The sequence below is a fragment of the Lissotriton vulgaris genome, unplaced genomic scaffold (assembly GCF_964263255.1).
Source record: "Lissotriton vulgaris unplaced genomic scaffold, aLisVul1.2 SCAFFOLD_254, whole genome shotgun sequence".
NCBI classification, from domain to species: domain Eukaryota; kingdom Metazoa; phylum Chordata; class Amphibia; order Caudata; family Salamandridae; genus Lissotriton; species Lissotriton vulgaris.
The window spans coordinates 2,093,989-2,119,459 of NW_028243099.1; the positions used below are offsets into that span (position 1 = coordinate 2,093,989).

Genomic DNA, 25,471 nt, shown 5'->3' on the forward strand with positions numbered 1-25,471 from the left:
AGGTCTATTTCTGGGTAACCCCACTCCTCGAAGAATGGTTGGAGGACCTGGGGGTGAATCTCTCATTCGTGTAATTGCTGGCTGTGCCTGCTGAGCAGGTCGGCAACTTGGTTATCCTTCCCTGGAAGGTGTTCTGCTAGGAGAAAAATGTTTTTGGGAATCGCCCACTTCCAGATGCTCTGTGCCAGATGGGACAGCTGTGGAGAGTGCGTTCCTCCCTGTTTCTGGATATAGTACATTGCGGTCATGTTGTCCGTCCGGATCAACACCGTCTTGCTGTACAAGTATTTCTGAAATGCTTTTAGGGCTAGGAATATCGCTTGCAACTCTAGTTGGTTGATATGCAGCCTTCTCTGCTTGTTTGTCCAGAGCCCCTGTACTGTGTATTGAAGGAGATGGGCTTCCCAGCCTGTCAGTGATGTGTCCGCTGTTAGTACTAGTTGTGGAACCGGCTCTTGGAACAGTCGCCCCTTGGAAAGGTTTTGTGGGTTCCACCACTGCAGAGAGTTGTGAGTGCGACTGTCTACCAACACCAGGTCTTTTAGTTGTCCTTGAGCCTGGTTCCATTGCCGTGCTAGGCATTCCTGTAATGGGCGCATTTGGAGTCTGGCATGGGGGACAGTGAATATGCAGGAGGCTATCATGCCTATGAGCTGCATAAAGACTTGAGCTGGCAGAGAGTGTTGTGGCTGGAATTTGCGAATGGGTGTCTGCATACTGGCTATCCTTGTTGAGTTTGGATACGCCTTTGCCACCGAGGTGTTTATGGTGGCTCCCAGGTACTGCTGTATGTGGGACGGTTGCGATTTTGTGTAGTTGATTGAGAATCCTAAGCTGTGTAACAGCTGGATTGTTTGAGACGTGTGTGCTGCGCATTGGTGGTACGATATTGCTTGTATAAGCCAATAGTCCAGGTAAGGGTACACATGGACGTGCTGCCTCCTGAGATGTGCTGCCACGGTCGCTAAGCATTTTGTAAACACTCTTGGAGCCGTGGTAACCCCGAAGGGCAAAACCTTGAATTGGTAGTGTTGACCTTCTATTGGGAACCTGAGGTCTTTTCTGTGGGCTGGATGGATTGGTATGTGGAAATACGCATCTTTGAGGTCCAGTGTTGCTAGGAAATCCCCCTGTTGTAGCAACGGGAGCACTTGTTGTAATGTGATCATATGAAAGTGCTCCGACAGTATGTATTCATTTAGGGGTCTGAGGTCCAATATTGGTCTGAGAGAGCCGTCCTTCTTGGGAATAAGGAAATATAGGGAGTAGACTCCCTTCCCTTGCTGTTGGAAAGGGACTTGCTCTATGGCCCCCTTTTGCAGCATGCAGTTCACCTCTTGTTGTAATAGGGTGATGTGTTCTCTGGACATTGGACGATGTCTTGGTGGTGTAGAAGTCAGTTCTAGGCAGTAGCCAGACTGGATAATTTCTCTCACCCACTTGTCTGTGGTAATTGTGTTCCAGACGGGTAGGAACTGTTGGAATCTGCCTCCGACCGGTGTTATGTGGTCTGGAGGTAGTGTGATAGAGTCACTGTTTTGAGGCAGTGGAGGCTCTGGTGTTATTGCCTCCACGTCCTCTTACCTTGGTATTGTTACCTCTGTAGCCTCCTCTGGTGGTGTTTTTATTAAAGGAACTTTGTGCGTTACCTTTATTTGAGGCCGTTGTTTGTGAGGTATGTCCTCGTGTGTTTGCCCTGTATGAGGAGCGACGAAAGGAGCCCCTTTGTTGCTGAAATTGCAATGCCCCCATAGATTTTGCTGTCTCTGTGTCCTTTTTCATTTTATCCAAAATGGTGTCGACAGCAGGGCCAAACAGAAAGTCCTGGTTAACAGGCTGGTTAAGGATAGTGGACTGTACCTCATTTTTAAAACCAGAAATATGCAGCCATGCATGTCTGCGGAGTAGAACGCTAGTGTTGATTGATCTAGCTGCAGTGTCTGCTGCGTTAGGTGCGCATTTGATGGAGGCGTTTGTTATGAATTTTCCCTCCTGTATGAGATCTTGGACTTGTGCTTTGAAAGGCTCAGGTAGATGTTGCATTAGGGTCTCTAGCTGGTCGTATGCGCCCTGTCGTACCGAGCCAGTAGAGCTTGTGTATTAGCTATCCTCCACGAGTTGGAGGCTTGTGCCGCTACTCTTTTCCCTGATGCCTCTAGTATCTTTGACTCTTTGTCTGGGGGAGGTGCTTCCCCGGTTGTTTGGGAGTTGGCCCTTTTACGTGCGTTGGCCACTACCAGTGAATCAAGTGGTAACTGCCCTTTGATGTAAGTAGGGTCTGAAGGGGCTGCCCTATACTTTTTCTCTATTCAGGGGTTGATTACCCGTGCCATGGCTGTGTCCTTAAATATGTCAGGTGCATGCTTCAGAACTCCCTTTAACATGGGAAGTGTTTTGACACTTTTTTCTGATGTAGGGAAGGTGTCAAATAAGAAGTCTTCTTCAACGGGGTCGTTATGCATATCTACGTTGTGGAACTGTGCAGCCCTGTCTATGAGCTGATTAAAAACTACTGTGTCGTCAGTAGGAGACGGTTTAGTAGGATAAGAGGACATGTCAGGGATGGGATGTAAGGGTCAGTTGGCTCTTCCCATGGTTCCTGTGGTTCAGTGTCCTGTGGGAAGTCATATTGAGGCTGTGGCTCATCCCCTGTGTTACCCTCGTCGTCCCCATGATGAGAGGGAGAGTAAGGAATATAAGGATTGAAAGGAGTAGTAGGTATGATAGGTTGAAAAGGAATGAAGGGTCTAGAAGGAGAAGTTCCAAAATCCTTTTTCTTTAGTGGAATGGGGGACTGAGGTTCAAAGTCCAAAGGCCTCTTTTTCCTATGCAGGATGGTAACTTTACCAGTCTATGGGTCAATAAAAAATTTAGCTTGGTCGTCAGAGGGATCTGGGTGGAAGAGTTCTTCCTCAACAGTCCTGGGTTGAGTCTTAGGCTTTGGTTTGTAGACGACTTTAGGTTTAGGAACCGGCTTTTTCGGCTCGGGCCTTTTTTTGGGTCGACTGTGTCTTTCGGGTCGACGTGTTTTTTGTGCTCCGTAGGCTTCTTCGGTGAAGTGTTGTTCCCCAGTCGATGTTTTTGTTGGGATCAATTAGAGTCTTTTGTTTTTTCGGCTGAGCGTCCTTTCCAGAGTCGATTGTCTATTTTGGATCGACTGGTGTCTTCGGATCCGGTGTTTTCGGTCCGAGAGGACCTTCTGGCTTGGACGCGTGCTTCGGTACGCCGCTTTTTGACGGGTCGACGTTTTTTGGTGCTGAAGGCTTGTTTGGGTCGGCAACCTTCTTTGGTTCGGCGCCCTTGGGTTGTGTGGGCTTGTTCGGGTCGACAACCGGTTTTGGGTCGACAATTTTGGGCTGTGCGGCCTTCTTGGGGTCAACAGTCTTTTTCGGCTCGACGCTCTTTGGCTGTACGGCCGCTTTCGGATCGACGGCCTTCGGGTCGGCGACCTTCTTTGACTCTGGAACCTTCTTCGGGACAATGTTACTGGGCCCTGGGGATTCTGAAGGTTTCGGTTTCAGAGCCGAGCCGGATGGTTGGGCAATCGAAACTTTTTTATGATCTTGGCTAAGGCCTTTTGGCGATGCCTTGACCGGAGCCGTTGTTATTGGGGTAGATGGTGTCAGGGCAGGGTACTCACGATTTGTACCGGTGGGATCTCGTCATCGGAGTCCAAGTAGTCCTCTACGGTGACGATCTCTAGGTCCGAGTCCGGCGCCTCTTGTAGTTCTTGGTCGCCATCGAAGATGTTGTCCGGGTCTGGTGCCTGTCGCTGCATTTCTTGCCTGGCTGCACGTCGGTTCTGAATAGTTTTCTTGGATCGAAACTGTGCACAGGCTGGACAGCTTTCCTCTTTATGGTCTGGGGAAAGGCACTTGTTGCATACTGAGTGCTTATCAGTATGTGGGAACTTGGCGTGGCATTGCGGGCACCTTTTTAAATGGGCTTCTTTCCATCGACGGTTGGCTCACGTGGCGTCGAAAAGGCCAAACGGGCCGCGTCGACGACCGCTTGGAGATGGAAGGCTGGATCGAGTAGAGAGGTCCGATTGAGAACAATACCGTCGACTCGAAGGCCTTTTGGCCTTTAGAAAAGTTTTGTTTTCGCTTCCGAAGTTGGAGTATAGGAGTTTGCATCCGAACCCAATGGCGGAAAAAAACAATCTGAGGATGGAGAGGATGCCCATGTGCAATCTAGTCCAAGGGAGGAGTCACCTATCTCGTGATACTTGGAAAACTCTTCCAAAACAACAAGTGCAATCATCCGGACCCAACACTAGGCGGCGATCTATGCACAAGATATGAATTCAGCAGCCCACATGCCTCAGCCGGTGGTTCCCCGGCGGTTGCAGCAGGTCTGCGGCAGTCAGATTGCCAAACTCAAAATAGGGCAGTCGAACCGCCAGTGTCACGATAGCCACCGTGCCACCGCTGGTTTGGCGGCCGATAATTACCCCCCTAAAACCAGTCTGGGGATGCCTGTGCTTAGGTTCAGATGGGGTGTGGCCTGGCAGTTCAGGCTGGACTATTCCTATTAGAATAAGACCAAGCCTGATTAGGAGAAGGTAAGTAACTGTTTGGAGAGGCACCATAAGCAAAATGCAGTCCAGAGCAACTACCAGTGGCTGAGATTAAATCAAGCACTCTACACATCAGTTTTTTGTTGAATTCATTAGTAGCCTCAATACAAACATATCCAAATAAGAAATGGAGCATCAACCTTGCAGTTAATATGCTGTGCCCTCATTTCTCCAGAGAAGTTGATGAGTGAGTTACTGAAATCTCAATAAAGTAAGAAGCGGTCTGGGAAGTTTTAGAGAGTTGAAAGAGTGATATCTTTATGGAAGGTCTATCCTCTGGGTCGCTAATACGCCATTATTGGCCCAAGAATTGTAGGACTATTGTATGTACTAGTATTTATATAGTAGAAATCTCTGTGGGGAGTAACAGAGCAGTGTACTTCGGTCGGGGAATTACATAATTTTTTATCAAACATTGATTTATTGATTGGACTGACTGACTGATTTACTATTTGCAATACTCCCTGTTACCCACATGGGTGTCCTTGTGCCAAGATCTCCAGCCAGACAGAGGAGGAGATTGTGAGATTAGAGGTTGGAAAGATGAGTTTTAGGTGTTTACATTACAAATATTAACAATCCGAGAAATAGGGCATTTAGTGATTTGACCACTCCCACATGATTAAGTCTTACTTGCAACTCTGGTATTTGAACACTAATTAGTCTTTTAGTCCCATCTTAGAAGCAAGACCAGATCTACTCCCTCTCTTAATTTGAGTGTGTTTTGACCAAATGATAACTATCTGAAAGGATGTCAGAAATGTAAAGGAATTAGGCACATTTTCGTGATAAAAGAACAAATATTTGATTCACTGATGTCAAGTGATAACAGACAAAGCAGGGTACTCACCGAACATCCACACATCACTAGCTGAAGTAAAGCGACGGAAATTGATGGACTCTGGTGCCATCCACTTAATTGGAAGCCTGGTCACGGAGGCTAAGAAGTAAAATGTGTGAATAATGTTACAATATGTGAAAAAACATGACTAGCCGTATAAAAATTTTGTGAGAAGTCCGTTCAGAAAATTACTTTATCGGTTTCACCATACTTTGATTGACGTCATGTTATTAGTCTTCTAAGCCTAGAACAGAAACACTGACAGAGACACCGTACCCACAATGCTTTGCGGATCTCTGACTAAATTTGTTGAATGCTGTCCTCTCTAAAGTATGAAACACATGCATGTATAACCTTAGTAAACCTATCTTTGTATTTACCAAGTTGAAATGGACCAATGATGTAGCTGGTCTAACTTTAACCACACACCACTCAGGTTCTCCTGAACCATTTTCTAGATGCTTGCTCCACTTTTCCACCATTTTGGGTCCAACGGTCTGTAATGCATATACCACGTTGCATGTTGCATGCTGCACACCACATAAAAACCATATCATAAATACATATATTTAGTGTTCTAGGTATTTATAATGTAGTGTAGGTCACTTAATTAGAGGGAAACTGTCTTGAGTCCATCCATGAAATAAGTTCTGGCCTTCAAGGTTGCTGTTCGATCAGTGAGCCTTCTTGACATGGAGCTGGTGCTTGAAAACTGATATTTCGCTCCATTTTAATTTTTTTATTTTACAGAGTTTTATATAGCACAAACTTGACCCGAATCGGGTATCAGAGCGCTTTACATAGCACCAGTTGCATTACATGAAGACACATTCATTTTTGTTTTGTTTAAGTGATTTGCCCAGAATCACAGGATGTTCAGCATCATTGCCAAGACTCGAACCCAGTTCCCCAGATTCGAGGTCCATGCCCTAGCCATTAGGCCAACTCCTTTCCTTCGAAAACAAAAGTGCTGAGGCAATTAATAAATTAACCAGGCTACGTGGAACTTTGAAGGAATTGCGACTTTCATGAATCCACAATTATTGGAGCTAATTTCAGCAATGAAGGTGATCTACACAAGGGCACGGTAGACTTTGAGGATGATTGGTAAACCACGTCCCCCATTTACAATTCCAACAACGATTTAGAACACTGATATTTGTTTGGTTTATTATCTCCTAGATGGTTCCACAACTTTAATGGTAGGTTACGTGAGGCCTGATCTAGTGCAGCCTCTAGGATTCAGGGGTATTGATGGCATGCACCTTCTTTCCTACTCAGAGTTCTACTCATGTAGAGGTTTTAGCCTATGCTTCCAAATGGGAAGGCATTATTTTGTGCAGTACTGTTCAGAGATCTGCACCCCTGAGAAGTCTGGAACAGTGCTAGGACTGGGAATTATGTGATGGTTCAATTGTGCAAGCTGCAAATGTTGCCCCCACTGTCCACAAAGGTATTGGTAAAACTGTGGAGGATTTAAACTCTACTAGAAGCGTCCATTGAGGAAGTTTTGCCCTTACTCAATCATCTTTCTGTGGAGAGTTCAAGTGCCTTGTCTACAAACAGGCACGGTTGAGTGTAACACGTGCTGCCAGTGTATCAAAGGAGTCACTGGAGAGGAACTTCACATCATCTGGTTTAACCAAGAGCTAAAATAAAATAAAATTATATGTAGAGCCATAAGGCCAGCCATTTTGACAGGAGTGAAAAAGGCATCCTAATTAAGACACACAAGCAACGGCTTAGAAACATGGGCAAATATAAGACGAGGGAGGCTCAAGAGCGCAAGCGGATATATATACTTTATTTAGTCCATGAAAGAAAGATAAGTTATTCTGCAGAATTGTGTTTAAGTGAACTGATAACAGGCAGCGCCCTGCATTCACCCCAGTTATTAGTCATAACGTAGGGGAAGCACATGCTTGCCATATATTTAGCACCCCTTATTTAACTATCTTGGGTGGATGTGATCAATACATTCTTCCAGGGGCGAGGACAAGCGCAACCATGATTCAGAAATAGTAAGCCCCGAGTAACACCACCTGGGCCTTTGGCAAAGGAGGATAGTCACTTGCTTGCACCAACAGCATATACATATCACATTATGATTCTTAGTAGAGAGAACTCTGGAGGATCATGCACAACCTGTGTTCCTGTTATGATGTTTTCAAATTCGTTCCTCAAGTACAGAAGCAAATCCAATGTCTGACATGTACATATCTGGGTCCAGTAGAAGCTGACCGTTGAAATGTCCTACCTTTATAGTACTCTTCCTCCTCCACGTATCTGGACAGCCCAAAGTCTCCCAGCTTCACGCACTCATGAGAAGCAACCAGAATGTTCCTGGCTGCAATGTCCCTGCGGAGAGGAAGAGAGCATGTGCACAACCAAAGTCAGTCTTGGCACTGGTGAAGGGATCGGGCAGTTAGGTCACAGAGATGACGCAGTACCAGTGATGCATACCTAGATTATTATTAAACGGAAGCCATCATTAAATGCATTCAAACATATCTTTCATTATATTATTGCATTCAATGTGTGACATCACTATTCACCAGTATTTAAAAACAATAGCTACTTTACAGTAATAATCAATTACAGCTGAGTAGGGGCATCACAATGTCTGCAATTTTCAGTGAGCAAAGTGGAGGGCAGATCATAGAGCAGAATTACAACTAGGTTTAAACAATTACTCACAATAGCCTTACTAGAGTACAGATGGGAAGCACTTTGTTTTAGACACATTAACCATACTTTAAGGTAATTGAATTAAGTGAACAGTTCACTGGATGAGAATAGATTGGACTACCTCATGGATTACACCACAGGGAGTACACAAATGCTCTGCTAACCAGTGATGGCTTCCCATATGTGTGTGTTTAGAAAATCTGCCACCCAATCTATTCAGATGTCCCAGGTATCTGCCCAAGTCGCAGAGCCAAGGTTCCTGTCCTGACAAAGTATGAATGTGAAGAGGAAACATATGAGCACCCTGGAAACCAAAGAGAGAGGAAGCGTTCATTTCCCATTTATGGCGAACATGGTGTGTTATACTAGGCCAGTCAATCTCCACACTCCTGTTATCCTATTTCAACCTGCAGTCAGAGGAAAGGGAAGGACACTTTGTACAAAGAGAGAACTGCGAGAAAGTATTCTAGATCAAGAAACACTGACTTCAGCTCTAGAAATCCAAAAGAGAGATTTTTTGTACTTGGAGACACCAAAATCGAAGAGACAAATATACGCATCCAGCAGAACTACAAACTAGGGCAAAGAATGTACACTTAATCAGTACAGAGGCTTGGAATTCTAGAAGGGAAAAAGCCTGAGAAAGCTCAGGTCAAGAGTTAAATTAAATCTCCAGTTGTGAAACTCGCATTGTCATGAATTTGGAGATTTTGTCAACTTCACACAACTTTTCCCAAGGTTGAAATGTCCAGCAGTTAAGTTTTGTCACTACATTTTTCCAGCAATTGTTTTCAATTCAACCTCTTTTCCAAAAGTAGATTTTGCAAGTTTTTATTACAAAATATTTTGAAGGATTTTCAACCTGCCGAAACTTTTCTGCTTTATACAGCACTGGTCAGGAAGAGTGTTTTGATAGCTAAAGACAGGTTTTGGTCTTCAAACTAAAAAACTGTCTTTCTGGTCTTATTAGCACCTTGCGCAGATCAATAAACTCTCGCCACATCTGAAACTGAGGATATTGTTTGCATATTTATTGGACATTTGGAGATATAAGAAGGCAACACTGTACCATACTAATGGTAGAAAGAGCTAAACAATGCAAATCATACAAAGTAACATAAAAAATGAAATGTAAAAGAGCAGAACAAGGTTCAAGATTTGTACACTTTTCCTAAAGTTTGTAATCCTTAATACAATATTCTTTGACTCAAAGGCATGTTTGTAAAATGTATTTACAGCTTCAATTTTAATCAGTAATAACAACAGTATGCTCTAACCAGATTGACACTTTCACAGTTTAAGCCCCTCTGCTAAAACAAAACCAGGGATGATACCTGCAGATAATATTATGACCCCTTTTATTTTGGTTCCCTTTTTTCGGTCCCAGTCCGACCATAGAGACCGGCACACAGCCTGCCTTCACAAGGGGCATTCATGCAAATTGTACTGCATAAGTTTAATAAACAGTACCGGTCCCTGTGTACAGACAGCACTTACCTTTGATTCATCCAACAAAAGCGAATGCTCCATTTATGCATCAAAAACTCGCTTTGCTCCTTACAAAACCTCTCACTATTTGTAGGAACAAAAAATCCCAAAAGTGTTCTTAGAGTTGCTGTTTCAAGGGTCATTCAGTGTAGAGAGTTCTCTATACCCTGCCTTGTATCTCTTACACTCACCAACAATATTGCCTTATAGCTCGCCGTAGCGGACTATACCGGCTATTAAAGGCCCGCAGCAGCGTTCGGGACTTTAACAAAGCAGCAGGACTTTAATTGCAGGTATAGCTCTGCTACGAAGGGCTTTAAGGCTATTAGAACATTCTGCCACTAGAGTGCAGAATGTTCTAACAAATAAAACAAAGCCTTTAGGGAGCACGAGGGGATTGAAATCTCCTCCGGCTCCCTGAAGCCTTTGTTCACAGTCAGAGCTGTGAACAAAGAAACATTGGAATGTTGGAGCTCCGGGCTTATACCAGCCATTATAAGCACGGAACACTCCATTGTTTTCAATGGAGCTCCCAATGTTCCAATGTTCTAATAAGCATTCTAGACTGCTGCATTGATGACGTCAGCTTGGGTTTTGTGATGTACAGTGACATCATTCACTGGAATCATCAATTAAGATGAATGAAAACATGTGGCTTCACTCTGTCCGCACTGTTTGTGCGATAGAAAGACAGCTAGAATGCACCTGCATGCCCACTTCACAGGCACGCCCTCAGTTAAGGATTGGTGCAACAGCCAGGGAAGTTATCCAATGGAGGTATAGAACAACTACTACCAGGAGATGTGATAATACATGTGGATGTGGCAACCCACAACTGCTTACAACATGGTTTTCACATTTATAAACAACGCTGGGGGCCCTTCGCTGCATTGGGAAAATAATGAACATGCCCAGGTCACGCCTGATACCCTGTACAGATATTAAATTGCCAATAACATGTACTAACATTACAAGAAAGGTATTTATCTTTCAGGAGTTGGCAGCATGAACACATACATGACTGGTAGTCTCCATGAATGCAGCACTGTATTCGGTATGACTGGTACTTTTGTATGTGGTATTTTTCTGTGCTATTTTCATCACTTTTGTTTTTTTCAGGACCAAGGGCCTGATTAGGATGGTGGTGAGACCGCCACCGATAGGCTGTCAGTGGCAGTCTCACCACCATCTGAATCATTTTAACTGCCCGCCACATTAGGATGGTGGGTGGAGGCATGGCGGTCGGAAACACAGACTGCCATGCATCCCACCGGCTCCTTGGGGTTGTAGTCCCTACCATGGTGGCAGGGCCTGACATAGCGATTGCAATGTCTTTTCTTAGTGGTTAACCCACCATGAAAAGGCTGGCAGAAAGGGACTTTGACTGCCCTCTGATGTGGACACTGGGGGGCACCTAAGGTGCCCTCCTGCATATCCGTGCATCATGTGGCAGGCACCACACGTAGTGCAGGGATATATAAAGTGACCCCTTTTTGTATTGTGGCATGCGCTGCAGCCAGCAGCACCCGCAACAATACAAAAGATAGGCACTGCGACCGCCACCATCATAATGCCTCTCAGGGTACCACCGACATGCCTGTCAGGCTGTCCCAATTTCCGATAGGGTGGCGGGCTGACGAAAGTCCACACGCCATCGTAATCAGCCCCCTAAATACAAAATATGGATGCAGTGCTTCCACATGGAACTGACTAAAATGTGTGAAAATTCCCTTGGAGCACTCAGAGGATTGCTGCATATGGATGCCACTCACTGTTCGAAGATATCCTAATGTATGCAACACAATTAAGAACCGTCCTATGCATACGGCCACATATAAGTATGTTGATCCCACTTTCGGTTATCTGTGTTTTTCACAAAAGTATTTCAGTTGAAAATGTTCTGAAACAGTTTTTATCGAGTACTCTACAATCACACCTTAGACCTATAAACAAAAACATGCTAAAAACTAGCAGGGTTCTGTAAAAGGAATACATGCATGTAGACGCTTTCCAGTGTGTCCCACCTACAGCTGTTACCTGTGAACACAGCTTATCCCCTCCAGGTAGGCCAGCGCTTTACAGATCTGTAATGAGAACTGGATGAGGGTCAGAACCGTAAGTGTCGACTTGTGCTTCTCCAAGTAGTGTCCAAGCTGCAAGAACAGAAGGAGGACTGTTAGCATTAGAGTGAGTAGGGAAGTTGGTAAAAAGAAGAGCAGAGAAAAAAGAAAGAAAGGAAGAAAGAAGGAAAGAACAAAAGAGAAAGAACGAAAAAAGAAATACGAAAGAATGAAAGGAGGAAAGAAAAGAGGAAAAAAGAAAGAAAGAAAAAGAAAGAAAGAAAGAAAGAAAGAAAGAAAGAAAGAAAGAAAGAAAGAAAGAAAGAAAGAAAGAAAGAAAGAAAGAAGGAAAGAACAAAAGATAAAGAACGAAAAAAGAAAAAAGAAAGAAAGAAAGGTGGAAAGAAAGGAGGAAAGAAAGAAAGAAAGAAAGAAAAAGAAAGAAAGAAAGAAAGAAAGAAAGAAAGAAAGAAAGAAAGAAAGAAAGAAGGAAAGAAGGAATGAAAGAAATAATGAATTACTGAGACAGGATTTAGAAAATGAGAGGAGTTATATGAATAGGGGACTTAGCTGGAGAAGGCGTATTCTCTCCCTGAGTCCTCACATAGGATGATGTCCAGGGCCTATCATGATCAAGGAGGTGGACTAGTCATAGTATTAATGTTTCCTGCCTCAGTTATTGGACCAGGGACTCAGTTTAATTCTTGTTTTTCTGGCTTGAAACTGCCTTAAACCTGACCTCCGGTACATCTTACTGCGAGATCCCAATATTCAGTGTGAGATACTTTTCGATTGAGAGGTTCGTTATCAAATTATTTGACCCATCCGAACTACAGTCCACTCACTGGGCTGCTAATTGGAGCAGGAAGAAGAGGGTGTCTCGTTTGCATGAATCATGTCAGGAAGCCAAGACTAATGGAAGGCTTGAAAAGGATCATTAGAAAGACGTGACCATGCGTCACCTTATGCTTTTTATGAACGAAAACATGATATCCCATTATAAATTGAGTTTTATGGCTGTTTTGATAATAGAGACCATCTGATATCGATTCAAACTGGTGCAAACAATAAATGGGGGTCACCTCTCTTGGTTGTGTGGACTGTCTCCCCTCAACGAAAAAAATAATATTATATCCAAAGTGTGCTTATGTTATTTATTCATTAATTCAGCACAGTATTTGACAGGTACCCGGTTCAATTCAACGGGTACCTAGACACAAGGAGCATCATTACATGCAGACAAAAGAAATATAATTATTCAATTACGTCATTGAATCATATATGCGTCAATGGACATTAGTCTCATATGAATATACCACTTAAGAGCTTCATATAAACGAACAAGACAAACGTTTTACACCAATTATTTACATGAACGTCGCGCTCAAAGTGATAGAAATAGGGAAACAGTTAGGTAGGATAGGTGTGATGGGGAACACGTGAGGACTGGGTAAAGGTGGTTGTGACTAGAAACAATCACAGTGGGATAAAATAAACCCTTTACAGTCTGTAGTTAGATCTGAAGTTCCAATATGCACATATACATAGGATTTGTGTTACTCTGCTGATTAATCCTATGATTGGAGAACGGTTGTGATCAGGTCTACGTTTCGACCCCCTGGTTAAAGGGTAGGTTTGATCCTCATATTGGGGTCTTCATCAGGACAGGAAAATACACGAGCGCCTATGAATGATAATTTTAAATGAGTGTATCATGTTTTAAGGAGGCTAAAAAACACACACTGAGGGAACATGTCAAAAGTGAGAAATGGCTTACTTTGGCAGAGGCCCTTACGTGGCCATAGTGGTAGGACCGTCAAGGGTTCCTTTCTTTTGGAATGATTATCCCGCCTTCATCTGAAAGGGGATTGTTTAATTACTAATACAAATAATTGTAGGCGCGGAACACGCACTAATTGTCTAAAGATCCTAGGGGGGTACTTACTGGGAATAGGAGCCTTCCATCCAATGGGTTGTTTCTCTGTTCCAGCTAAATCAGCGTTTGTGCGGTCATAATTCACGCACCCCACGCGGTTCTGGAGGGGGAGGAATGTAACATAGCCAAATATTAATGGCAATTGCCTGGACATTTGAGAAACATTTTTAATTTTTTAAACAAAGGAACGCAGAGATACGTTCTTTTCTAAAAAATGGGGCCTCATCAGGAAGTATTGGCGCTAAAATATAGCGCTGGGTTAGCCGCTAAGAAGGTTGCTGACATACAGCATTATGCTTAAAAATTAAAAGGCTACAAAGCGCTATAGTACAGCGCGCGTCAGATCTCTGAAGCCGCTAGGGCCGCGGAGGGGATGGATTATTCAGTTCAAGACTGATTGGAAGGCTCACCGTTAGATTTGACAGCAGAGGCTGTCTACAAGATCCTTCGTTCTCGCTTGCCGGTTAGGTCTGCGCCGCGAGGTGCAGCCGCCGGATACTTCCCAGGGGCTCGGCTCCTCATGGCCAATCAGAGCATCTTGATGTTTAGGGAACGTGTCAAAAGTCCCGCTGTGGGATGTTTTGTTAGGGACCAAGTAGAGGTTTGTTGGTACTGTACTGTAAAGACAGAACAGTACCTGAAATGAGTGGCGAATGAAGTTTGTGTACGAGTAAAACCCGATCTTTTTGTCATTATATCCCGATTGCGTTAGAACAGAGCTATGCTCCACACATGCTGAAACTGTTAACAAGATAGTGTTAAAATTACGATGGTAGTTGTATAGAGGTGACGACAAAGCAATATTCAACACATACTTGTGCTATTTACAAGATGCTGACAATCCCCTTTCAGATGAAGGCGGGATAATCATTCCAAAAGAAAGGAACCCTTGACGGTCCTACCACTATGGCCACGTAAGGGCCTCTGCCAAAGTAAGCCATTTCTCACTTTTGACATGTTCCCTCAGTGTGTGTTTTTTAGCCTCCTTAAAACATGATACACTCATTTAAAATTATCATTCATAGGCGCTCCTGTATTTTCCTGTCCTGATGAAGACCCCAATATGAGGATCAAACCTACCCTTTAACCAGGGGGTCGAAACGTAGACCTGATCACAACCATTCTCCAATCATAGGATTAATCAGCAGAGTAACACAAATCCTATGTATATGTGCATATTGGAACTTCAGATCTAACTACAGACTGTAAAGGGTTTATTTTATCCCACTGTGATTGTTTCTAGTCACAACCACCTTTACCCAGTCCTCACGTGTTCCCCATCACACCTATCCTACCTAACTGTTTCCCTATTTCTATCACTTTGAGCGCGACTTTCATGTAAATAATTGGTGTAAAACGTTTGTCTTGTTCCTTTATATGAAGCTCTTAAGTGGTATATTCATATGAGACTAATGTCCATTGACGCATATATGATTCAATGACGTAATTGAATAATTATATTTCTTTTGTCTGCATGTAATGATGCTCCTTGTGTCTAGGTACCCGTTGAATTGAACCAGGTACCTGTCAAATACTGTGCTGAATTAATGAATAAATAACATAAGCACACTTTGGATATAATATTATTTTGTTCTATACCTGATTAATTGCTTGGTTAACAATCATTGTTCTAATGAATCGATAGACTCGGACCATTGTTATTGTAACTAACTTCACTGACCCAGGTCAGAGGTTTCTTAGGGTGTACCCCATTGAAACTTACTCCCCTCAACGAAAGGCAGCATGGGTTCAAAGGTGAACAATCGGATCCCTGCACCCTGTCCCTCACGCCAGGGAACCACCTCTAGCCACAGTGGTGTCTCTTCACAAGGGGAAGCAAGACTCGGCCAGCAGAGTTCTTGTAGCTACTGAGGTCAGAGCAACAGGGTTTGCTCAGTGTATTTTCTACTCACACAGCAGCACTAGCACAAGCAGCACAGGGTCAAGATTTGTAAGAGTCCAGCATAAATCCTAAAGACACCCTCTAGGATAATGATTGTCCTTGGTGGGACTGGGGAACTTCATTTGGTGCCCGGGAGAGAAAACCTGGCAGAGGAACTTGTTAGTGCTCTACATGAAAGCTGTAGAGCTGGAGTGGTGCGCCACCAAAACTCCACCAAGGAAACTGGGCCCATGAGATGGGGACACAGAACTCTGGTCCTCTCAATATACTGAGGGACGTAAAGAAGACTAAGGAGGAGCAGGCACCTGGTCAGTCTCACAAAGAGAAGATGAAACACTTTTCTATAAGCATTGCTGTTTGCAACTATTACAATTACCCTGATTTCCCTTATCGCGGTTCCTGCCCCTCCTTCAGTGCCAGAGAACCCCCTGCAGATGCCGATCAACAAGCTCTCTCTGGGGTCTCAACAGTCAAACCTCAAAGACTGTTCTTATTTAGCAGCCATTTATTGCATGGAGGGCCACCTTCCTTAAAAAATCTGTCTCGAAACGACCTTCATCCATCCTGCCTCACCTACTGCTTTGCCCGCTTGTGAGCGGACCATCTACCGCCTTATCGCTGTGCAAGTTCTCTTGATGATCCATGGCTTGGGAGAAGTGCAACCACTTATGTATCTTTAACAAAGGCCTATTGTAGGAGAGCATATTCTGGCAGACGCCTAGAACGGAGTGCACTGAGTTGTTCAAACTAGAAGGCCTAGAAAGAACAAAAGAGAAAGAACGAAAGAAAGAAAGGAGGAAAGAAAGAAAGAAAGAAAAAAAGAAAGGAAGAAAGAAAGAAAGAAGGAAAGAAGGAAAGAAGGAAAGAAAGAAAGAAAGAAAGAAAGAAAGAAAGAAAGAAAGAAAGAAAGAAAGAAAGAAAGAAAGAAAGAAAGGAAGAAAAAAAGAAAGAAAGAAAGAAAGAAAGAGAGAAAGAAAGAAAGAAACAAAGGAAGGAAGAAAAAAAGAAAGAATGAAAGAAAGAATGAAAGAAAGAAAGAAAGAAAGAAGGAAAGAAGGAAAGAAAGAAAGAAAGAAAGAAAGAAAGAAAGAAAGAAAGGAAGAAAGAAAGGAAGAAAAAAAGAAAAAAAGAAAGAAAGAAAGAAAGAAAGAAAGAAAGAATGAAAGAAAGAATGAAAGAAGGAAAGAAGGAAAGAAAGAAAGAAAGAAAGAAAGAAAGAAAGAAAGAAAGAAAGGAAGAAAAAAAGAAAAAAAGAAAGAAAGAAAGAAAGAAAGAAAGAAAGAAGGAAAGAAAGAAAGAAAGAAAGAAAGAATAAAGAAAGAATGAAAGAAGGAAAGAAGGAAAGAAAGAAAGAAAGAAAGAAAGAAAGAAAGAAAGAAAGAAAGGAAGAAAAAAAGAAAAAAAGAAAGAAAGAAAGAAAGAAAGAAAGAAAGAAAGAAAGAATGAAAGAAAGAATGAAAGAAATAATGAATTACTGAGACAGGATTTAGAAAATGAGAGGAGTTATATGAATAGGGGACTTAGCTGGAGAAGGCGTATTCTCTCCCTGGGTCCTTACATAGGATGATGTCCAGGGCCTATCATGATCAAGGAGGTGGACTAGTCATAGTATTAATGTTTCCTGCCTCAGTTATTGGACCAGGGACTCAGTTTAATTCTTGTTTTTCTGGCTTGAAACTGCCTTAAACCTGACCTCCGGTACATCTTACTGCGAGATCCCAATATTCAGTGTGAGATACTTTTCGATTGAGAGGTTCGTTATCAAATTATTTGACCCATCCGAACTACAGTCCACTCACTGGGTGCTAATCGGAGCAGGAAGAAGAGGGTGTCTCGTTTGGACGAATCATGTCAGGAAGCCACGACTAATGGAAGGCTTGAAAAGGATCAGTAGAAAGACGTGACCTTATGCTTTTTATGAAGAAAACATATCCCTTTATAAATTGAGTGTTATGGCTGTTTTGATAATAGAGACCATCTGATATCGGTTCAAACTGGTGCAAACAATAAATGGGGGTCACCTCTCTTGGTTGTGTGGACTGTCTCCCCTCAACGAAAGGCAGCATAGGTTCAAAGGTGAATAATGAAAATCGGATCTCTGCACCCTGTCCCTCACGCCAGGGAACCACCTCTAGCCACAGTGGTGTCTCTTCACAAGGGGAGGGTGGAAGCAAAACATAGCCAGCAGAGTTCTTGCAGCTGCTGAGGACAGAGCAACAGGTTTTGCTCAGTGTATTTTCCACTCACACAGCAGCACTAGCACAAGCAGCACAGGGTCAAGATTTGGTAGAGTCCAGCATGCATCCCAAAGACACCCTAGAGTCATGAATGTCCCTGGTGACACTGGGGAACTTCATTTGGTGCCTGGGAGAGAAACTCAGCAGAGGAACTTGTAAGTGCTCAACATGAAAGCTGTAGAGCTGGAGTGGCGCGCCTCCAAAACTCCACCCAGGAAACTGGGCCATGAGCTGGGGACACACAGGTCCTCTCAATATAATTGAGGAACATAAAGAAGACTAAGGAGGAGCAGGCACCTGGTCAGTCTCATAAAGAGAAGATGAAACACTTTTCTATAAGCATTGCTGTTTGCAACTATTACAATTACCCTGATTTCCCTTATCGCGGTTCCTGCCCCTCCTTCAGTGCCAGAGAACCCCCTGCAGATGCCGATCAACAGGCTCTCTCTGGGGTCTCAACAGTCAAACCTAAAAGACTGTTCTTATTTAGCAGCCATTTATCGCATGGAGGGCCACCTTCCTTAAAAAATCTGTCTCGAAACGACCTTCATCCATCCTGCCTCACCTACTGCTTTGCCCGCTTGTGAGCGGACCATCTACCGCCTTATCGCTGTGCAAGTTCTCTTGATGATCCATGGCTTGGGAGAAGTGCAACCACTTAAGTATCTTTAACAAAGGCCTTTTGTAGGAGAGCATATTCTGGCAGACCCCTAGAACGGAGTGCACTGAGTTGTTCAAACTAGAAGGCCTTTTGTGTATAGTTTCCATATCAACCGGCTTTGATGGCATTCTAGTCTTGAAAATGCAGGCATAAATGAGTCATACATTTCTCTATAGCAGAATTCCTGGAAGCTGTTGGATGGCTGTGCACTGCTTATGTTGCAAGTAGCACAATGGCATGGGGATGTCAATGTTTCCCTCTACAGCCATGTTGCAATACATGCCAACCTTCCAGCTTCATATATCTTGATATTTATGTTCAAAAGTCTACTCAAGAGTATTCAACGACCCTTCAGATTCAGAGCATTAACATCAAGTTGCCTGCCTCTTCCTGAGACAGTCAGGCAGTGCTTACTTTGTAAAACTATAAGTGCCAATCCTCAACATTAGGGAGGCAGGCCTTACCTTCCTAACTTTGTGATCAGCAGCTGCAGCACCACTTATCAGCTGGAGCCCCCAACCATCACTGACAGCCGACAACCACTCAGCTCAGCAAGCACCCTGTCCAGGAGTGTGAAAAACAACCCTACTTTTATTTTCACTACAATGAAGTCTGGCCCCCAAACTCACCTCCCCGAAGGGATACAGCTCCATCACAATCCAGATGGGGTCCTCTTCGATGATCCCGATCAGCTTCACGATGTGAGGGTGGTCCAGCTTCTTCATCAAAACTAAAACCAAAGGCAAGAGATGGGGGTTACAGCAAGGTCCTGGCAGAGAGCCCAACATTCACACCTGAAACACGCACAGAGAATAGAGCATTTACTTCAAAGAATTATTCACAAAACTAGCAAATATACTCTAGAAATCCAGCCTTAATACCAACAGCATCATCTGTTGTACTTTATCATATGTGTGATCAACAAAGGGAGAGACAGGGTTCAAGGGCACTCTTAGTCCCCAGTCAGTAGATACAAAAAACAAAGGAAGAGTGTCCGTCAGTGAGGCGTGGGTGTGATCAGGATAGCACGTATAAATATGAGGCCAGCTTTAGTTGGTCAAAAGGCTGGACTAACTTTCAAGAAAAAACGTTATTTCTTCAAGAAACCCTCACTCACCCTAGTGGTGACATGCTTCATCATCAGGTCCACTCGGGAGATCGAGTACCTCCCGAGTGTGCTACGACGCCAGGAGACTGCGGAGCAGGTTGTTGTGAGAGTGAATGTGAAAAAGAGGGTGTAGTTAAAAATGTCAGAGGTTGTCCCAAAAAATCTTTTATTAGCTGGTCAACTTGACATATTAAAATTAAAGACTATGTGCAGGGAAACTATCCACAAGAAATACAGGTGTTTCCCTGTTAGGGGAAGGTCAACATGTTTCTGCCCTTTTAAGTGTGTGAATTTACAGGGCTTTCGTCAGGACCAGTAAGTGGGTGTTACCTCAACAGGTATAGGCGCGCTAAGGCCTACCCTGCTGTCGGTTGTGAAAGTTAAAAACAGTGGCACTATGTGTAAAAAATAAGTGCGTGAGAATACAAACCAAAGGCTTGGGGATTTACCTCTATTGTGAGGAGCCTAGAAGTTTGTAATCAGTATGAACCACGCCCCATAGATTCAGAGGGGGGGTGGGAGCGACAATGGCACACCGCCCGCAACGCTCAGCACCCTCTCGGCACCTAGCTGTCCCCGCTGGATCTCGTCACTCGACCCAGCGGGGACAGCTAGGTGCCGAGAGGGTGCTGAGCGTTGCGGGCGGTGTGCCATTGTCGCTCCCACCCCCCCTCTGAATCTATGGGGCGTGGTTCATACTGACTACAAACTTCTAGGCTCCTCACAATAGAGGTAAATCCCCAAGCCTTTGGTTTGTATTCTCACGCACTTATTTTTTACACATAGTGCCACTGTTTTTAACTTTCACAACCGACAGCAGGGTAGGCCTTAGCGCGCCTATACCTGTTGAGGTAACACCCACTTACTGGTCCTGACGAAAGCCCTGTAAATTCACACACTTAAAAGGGCAGAAACATGTTGACCTTCCCCTAACAGGGAAACACCTGTATTTCTTGTGGATAGTTTCCCTGCACATAGTCTTTAATTTTAATATGTCAAGTTGACCAGCTAATAAAAGATTTTTTGGGACAACCTCTGACATTTTTAACTACACCCTCTTTTTCACATTCACTCTCACAACAACCTGCTCCGCAGTCTCCTGGCGTCGTAGCACACTCGGGAGGTACTCGATCTCCCGAGTGGACCCGATGATGAAGCATGTCACCACTAGGGTGAGTGAGGGTTTCTTGAAGAAATAACGTTTTTTCTTGAAAGTTAGTCCAGCCTTTTGACCAACTAAAGCTGGCCTCATATTTATACGTGCTATCCTGATCACACCCACGCCTCACTGACGTACTTTATCATATGCCTTCATCAAATTGCAAATGTAAGGCTATTGATGACATGCATTGAGAAGACTTGCCTTCCCAACAACTCTCTGGAGCTTTTGCAAACCATTAAGAAGTATCTGAGAGAAGGAAGCTACCTGTTTATTAAATACACCATAAGACATTGTAGGGTCATGATGTCCTTATGCCTTCAAACGGACTCTGAATATTTATTTAACCCTGTGCCTTTCTACATAGATGACGCCTGGTAAGCCAATAGTTCTCGCAGCTTATAAATGCTCATTTGTTCCAGGTATATAGCCTGTTTTAGGCTGTGTTGAGTCTCATCAAAGGCGTCATTTACTTTTGTTATCAAGTCAATCGGCCCTGTGTGTCTTTAATTTTACTTTACATTATTCTGCAGGGCCACTTATTTATAAAATTGTATGCATTTTATTTCGAACACTAGCATATTTGCACACTGGAGGTGATCTCCCAAGTGGTTTCTGCCTCTTAGGATGTTCCTCCGATTATGTTGGCACCTCACCTACTGGTTCTACTATAAAACCTTTTTATTTTTGAATTTTAACATTTTAACATCTGATACTTTTTAATTAGTCATTTTCTTTGATATAGCCACAATATTTGCTGCCAACAATGCAGTGCGTATATAGATCATGTTTTCATTTGTGAATACACCACCTTCTAATAAATTCCTAATGCAAATGTAGCTCATGTTTTCTTCTCTGGGCGTCTTGTCCGTAAATTCCAATGCCCAGTAACTTCTATTGTTTTCCTAAACTGTGTATAACCACACAAAGCAGAACTGTATCTTTACAAAGTTCCTTCTCTTATCACACGGCGCCATCTACTGTTCATTGAGAAGAACTACAAAGCAAACTATTTCAGTTTTAAATAGGCGCATATGTGTTGAAGAAAGTACCACAAGTAAAAGCACCTACAAAAAGGTCTCAATGTCTATTGGTATTTTTTGTCTTCTTGCTGTTGTAGGACTTCCTATTGTTACAAAAGCAATAGCAAACGTTACTACTGTGATTGTTTTTCTTTGTATTCATATACTAGCAGCCCGTCCCGAAGTTGTCCGGGTATGAATTGCTGCCGGACAGTAGTATATTGTTTTGTAGGATTTCGTTTTGATAGCATTTCTTATCTGTGACAGGCCTGTGAAACGCTCCGATTCACAGTGCACTGCTGATGCACTTAAGAGTGCGCGTTCAGTAGTGTGTGAACTCGAGTTTCCCTACTTTATTTTTCCTTGCAATATTATATAGCGTGAACTTGACAACATGGCATGAGCACAATTTACATTACAGAAGAACACATTCATTTGTGGTAGGCACGGGGAGACAAAGCGATTTGCCTGGAATCACAGGATGTTGAGCTGATGCCGAGATTCGAACGTAGCTCCCCAGCTCTAAAGTTCGCAATTCTAGAACTTGTGGGGGGAGGTGTGTCTAAAAGTGTATGTCGGTGCTGGCCATCAATGAGAGAGACCTGTGCATTTTTCAAATCGGTGGTGAAAAAATATGAATTTATTGCTGGAGATGTGGGCCGCCGTGCTACCAATGTACTTACCGGGGGAGGGTAAACACCCATTATTCCGCAACTTTCTTTCCGCATACTATCACTCTGCATACTTTCATTACGAAAGTACCATGACTCCGCAATGCCAATATAACGCATGGCTTTACATTTTATATGCTTTTACCACGCATACATTTACAACAAAATCGTTGTAAATGCATGAATGGTAAAAGCATGTTTTTTTAATGTTTGGATAAGCTAAGTATGGGTATAGGGGCATATGTTTTGGGGTACTGAGGTATATGTTTTGGGGTGTTTGGGTATTTAAAGGGTTCAGATATAGTTTTGGGTTATGGGGTACAGGGGTAGTTTTAGGGTTTAGGTATGGGTTTTGGGGTACAGGGGTATTTTTAGGGTTCAGGGCTAGGTTTGGGTTTTGGGGTATAGGGATATTTTTAGGGTTCAGGGGTAGGTTTGGGTTTTGGGGTACAGGGGTATTTTAAGGGTTCAGGGCTATGTTTTGGTTTTGGGGTACAGGGGTATTTTTAGGGTTCAGGGCTAGGTTTGGGTTTTGGGGTACAGGGGAATTTTAGGGTTCAGGGGTAGGTTTGGGTTTTGGGGTACAGGGGTATTTTAAGGGTTCAGGGCTAGGTTTGGGTTTAGGGGTACAGGGGTATTTTAGGGTTGAGGGGTAGGTTTGGGTTTTGGGGTACAAGGGCAATTTTAGGGTTTAGGGGCAGGTTTGGGTTTTGGGGTACAGGGGTATTTTTAGGGTTCAGGGGTAGGTTTGGGGTTTGAGGTACAAGGGTATTTATAGGGTTCAGGGGTTTTGGGGTACAGGGGTATTTTTAGGGTTTAGGGATAGGTTTGGGTTTTGAGGTACAGGGTATATTTATAGGGTTAAGATGGGTTAGTGTTTAAGGGTGTTGGGGTATTTTAAGGAGTAAGGGTGGGTTATGATTATGGGGTGCAGGGGTATTTAAAGGGAGCAGGGTGGACACCCGGAGATGGAATGTACAGAACCTGGGAAGAAAAAACAATGGAACATTGGGCACAACGCTCGCTTTTTTTACCGTAATCCCGCGCTTCGCACACGCCCACGCCCCCAGCACACGCCCACAGCACACGATATGAGAAATGGCATGAAGGGCGGAACGTACCACACGCCCCCAGCGTTTGTCACGCCCCCAGCACACGCCCACAGCACAACGCAGACACGCCCACAAGGGACTACTTTGCTGGCACTGTTCTTTTACCTTTTAAATGTATATGGTGGGCGTCTGCATAGCCTATGTCCTTCTGGTGCAACTGCCCTTTCCAACGCTGTATTGGGTGTTGTGCTTGGTGCTGTGGTTCCTGAAATTACCCGCCTCAAATGTTTGGGCTCTCTCTTTATTATATTAGTATAGATAAAGAGCCTTTCATCTTTCCTAAAATAAGAATAATCTTTGAATAGAATCAGTACAGTCAAGGACTTTATTGTCTAATAATATACTCAAAAACAACAATTGATGGACAGAATGCAGAACAATGTCATACATTCACCCCAGTACAGAGATCTGGGCCTAAATCCATCGTTTTTTTGCACTCCACACCACCCCAGTTCAGACATGGCCATATGCAAATCAGCCTTGACCCTGTGCCTCATGGGAACACTCCAGCCTGAACTGCCAAACCATGTCTTCCCTGGACCGGAATCAAGCATCCTAGAACCGGTTTCTGACTATAAGCCGTCTTCAACCAGGATAACTGGACTCCAGTGGTGTGGAGAGCCTGGGACTCACATCTGAGCATACCGTCCCACTCGGGGTGACAAATGCTCAGACTTTGCTCCGGTATACACATGGCCTGGGTATCAGATAAAATCTTGGAGACAAGTTACAGGGAGATCTACCCAAGGGTCACCACTGACCACAACCCAATCCTTTTTTCTTTTAAAACTAAATCAGGAAAGCAGAGACTTGGCTTTTTTTCATTTCCTAGGCATCTTTTCTCAAATGAGGATATTATATTACAACTTAAGGCACACTTAAAAGAATTTCTGGAAATGAATATTGGTTCAGCCTCACATACTGTGGTTTGGGATTCTTGTAAAGCTAGTATTAGGGGTTTTGCTCAACAGTACATACTAAGACAGAATCATGAACTTAAGAAGGAGACAGATTAAACCATTGCTAGAATACTCTCAGTAGAAAAACAAATGGCTGAAGCACTTTTACAGGGCTAAACTGAAGTAGAAGAACTGGGCTATATTTTAGTTGACCTTAAATCTGCTTTAAAAAATACGCTTAGGGAAAAAAGCCTTACTAAACTGAATAAATACCATCTATCCCAGTATGAGGGTGGGGAGAAAATAGGGAAAATACTAGGATATAAGGTGGTAGATGAAAAGGCAAAAACTTTAGTCAAGGTTATTAAAGGACCTAATAATGTGACATATAATAGCCCTCAGCAGATGCTCAAACAATTCGCCAATTACTATAGGGATCTATATACTCCAGAGAATCGGCGGGTGTTTGATAAAAGAAATACATTTTTGTAAACTCACTCTTTGAATCATATAGAGGATGAACAATTAGATATACTAACGGGTGATATTACACTGGTTGAAATTAAATTGGCAGTTTCTGCTTTACCATCGGGCAAAGCGTCTGGAGAGGACTCAATTCCTCTGGAGTTGTAGAAGAAATGCATCGAAGAGTTAGCCCCATTATTTGGCATGGTAGCTGGGTATATCGGATCTGGAGGAAAAGCTCCTAAATCATGGAACATCACGCAGATTGTATTTAAAAAAAAATAATAATAAACCAGCTGACGAGTGTGGGTCATATAGACCCATATCTCTTCTAAACACGGACGAGAAAATATTCGCTAAAATACTGGCGGCTCGCTTTTCACCGATAATGTCTGGCTTGGTATCTCCATAACAACACAGGTTCATTTTGGGAAGGGATACTACGACCCATGTAAACACGGCCTTTACAGCATTTGATGTTGCCAGGATTAAGTCAACCCCACTCGGTATGATATTATTAGATGCTGAGAAAGCGTTTGACCGAGTGGGGTGGGACTATCTGTGGGCCGCATTAAAAATATTTGGGATCAAAGGCCAGCTTTTACAGTGGATACAAGCCTTGTATGATCATCCCAGTGCCAA

General features: G+C 43.4%; 1 protein-coding gene across 4 annotated transcripts in view; it reads right to left on the reverse strand.

Annotated features, from left to right (window-relative positions):
• The window catches only part of PTK2B (protein tyrosine kinase 2 beta), a 97,946-nt gene that overhangs the window by 65,723 nt on the left and 6,752 nt on the right, over positions 1-25,471 (reverse strand). For all 4 annotated transcript variants that reach the window (XM_086948501.1, XM_086948500.1, XM_086948499.1 and 1 more), the window contains exons 2-5: positions 19,023-19,123; positions 11,634-11,749; positions 7,678-7,778; positions 5,430-5,519 (exon numbers count right to left, since the gene is read on the reverse strand). In XM_086948501.1, coding sequence (XP_086804627.1) covers positions 5,430-5,519; positions 7,678-7,778; positions 11,634-11,749; positions 19,023-19,123 — 408 coding nt within the window. The remainder of the gene's footprint in view (positions 1-5,429; positions 5,520-7,677; positions 7,779-11,633; positions 11,750-19,022; positions 19,124-25,471) is intronic.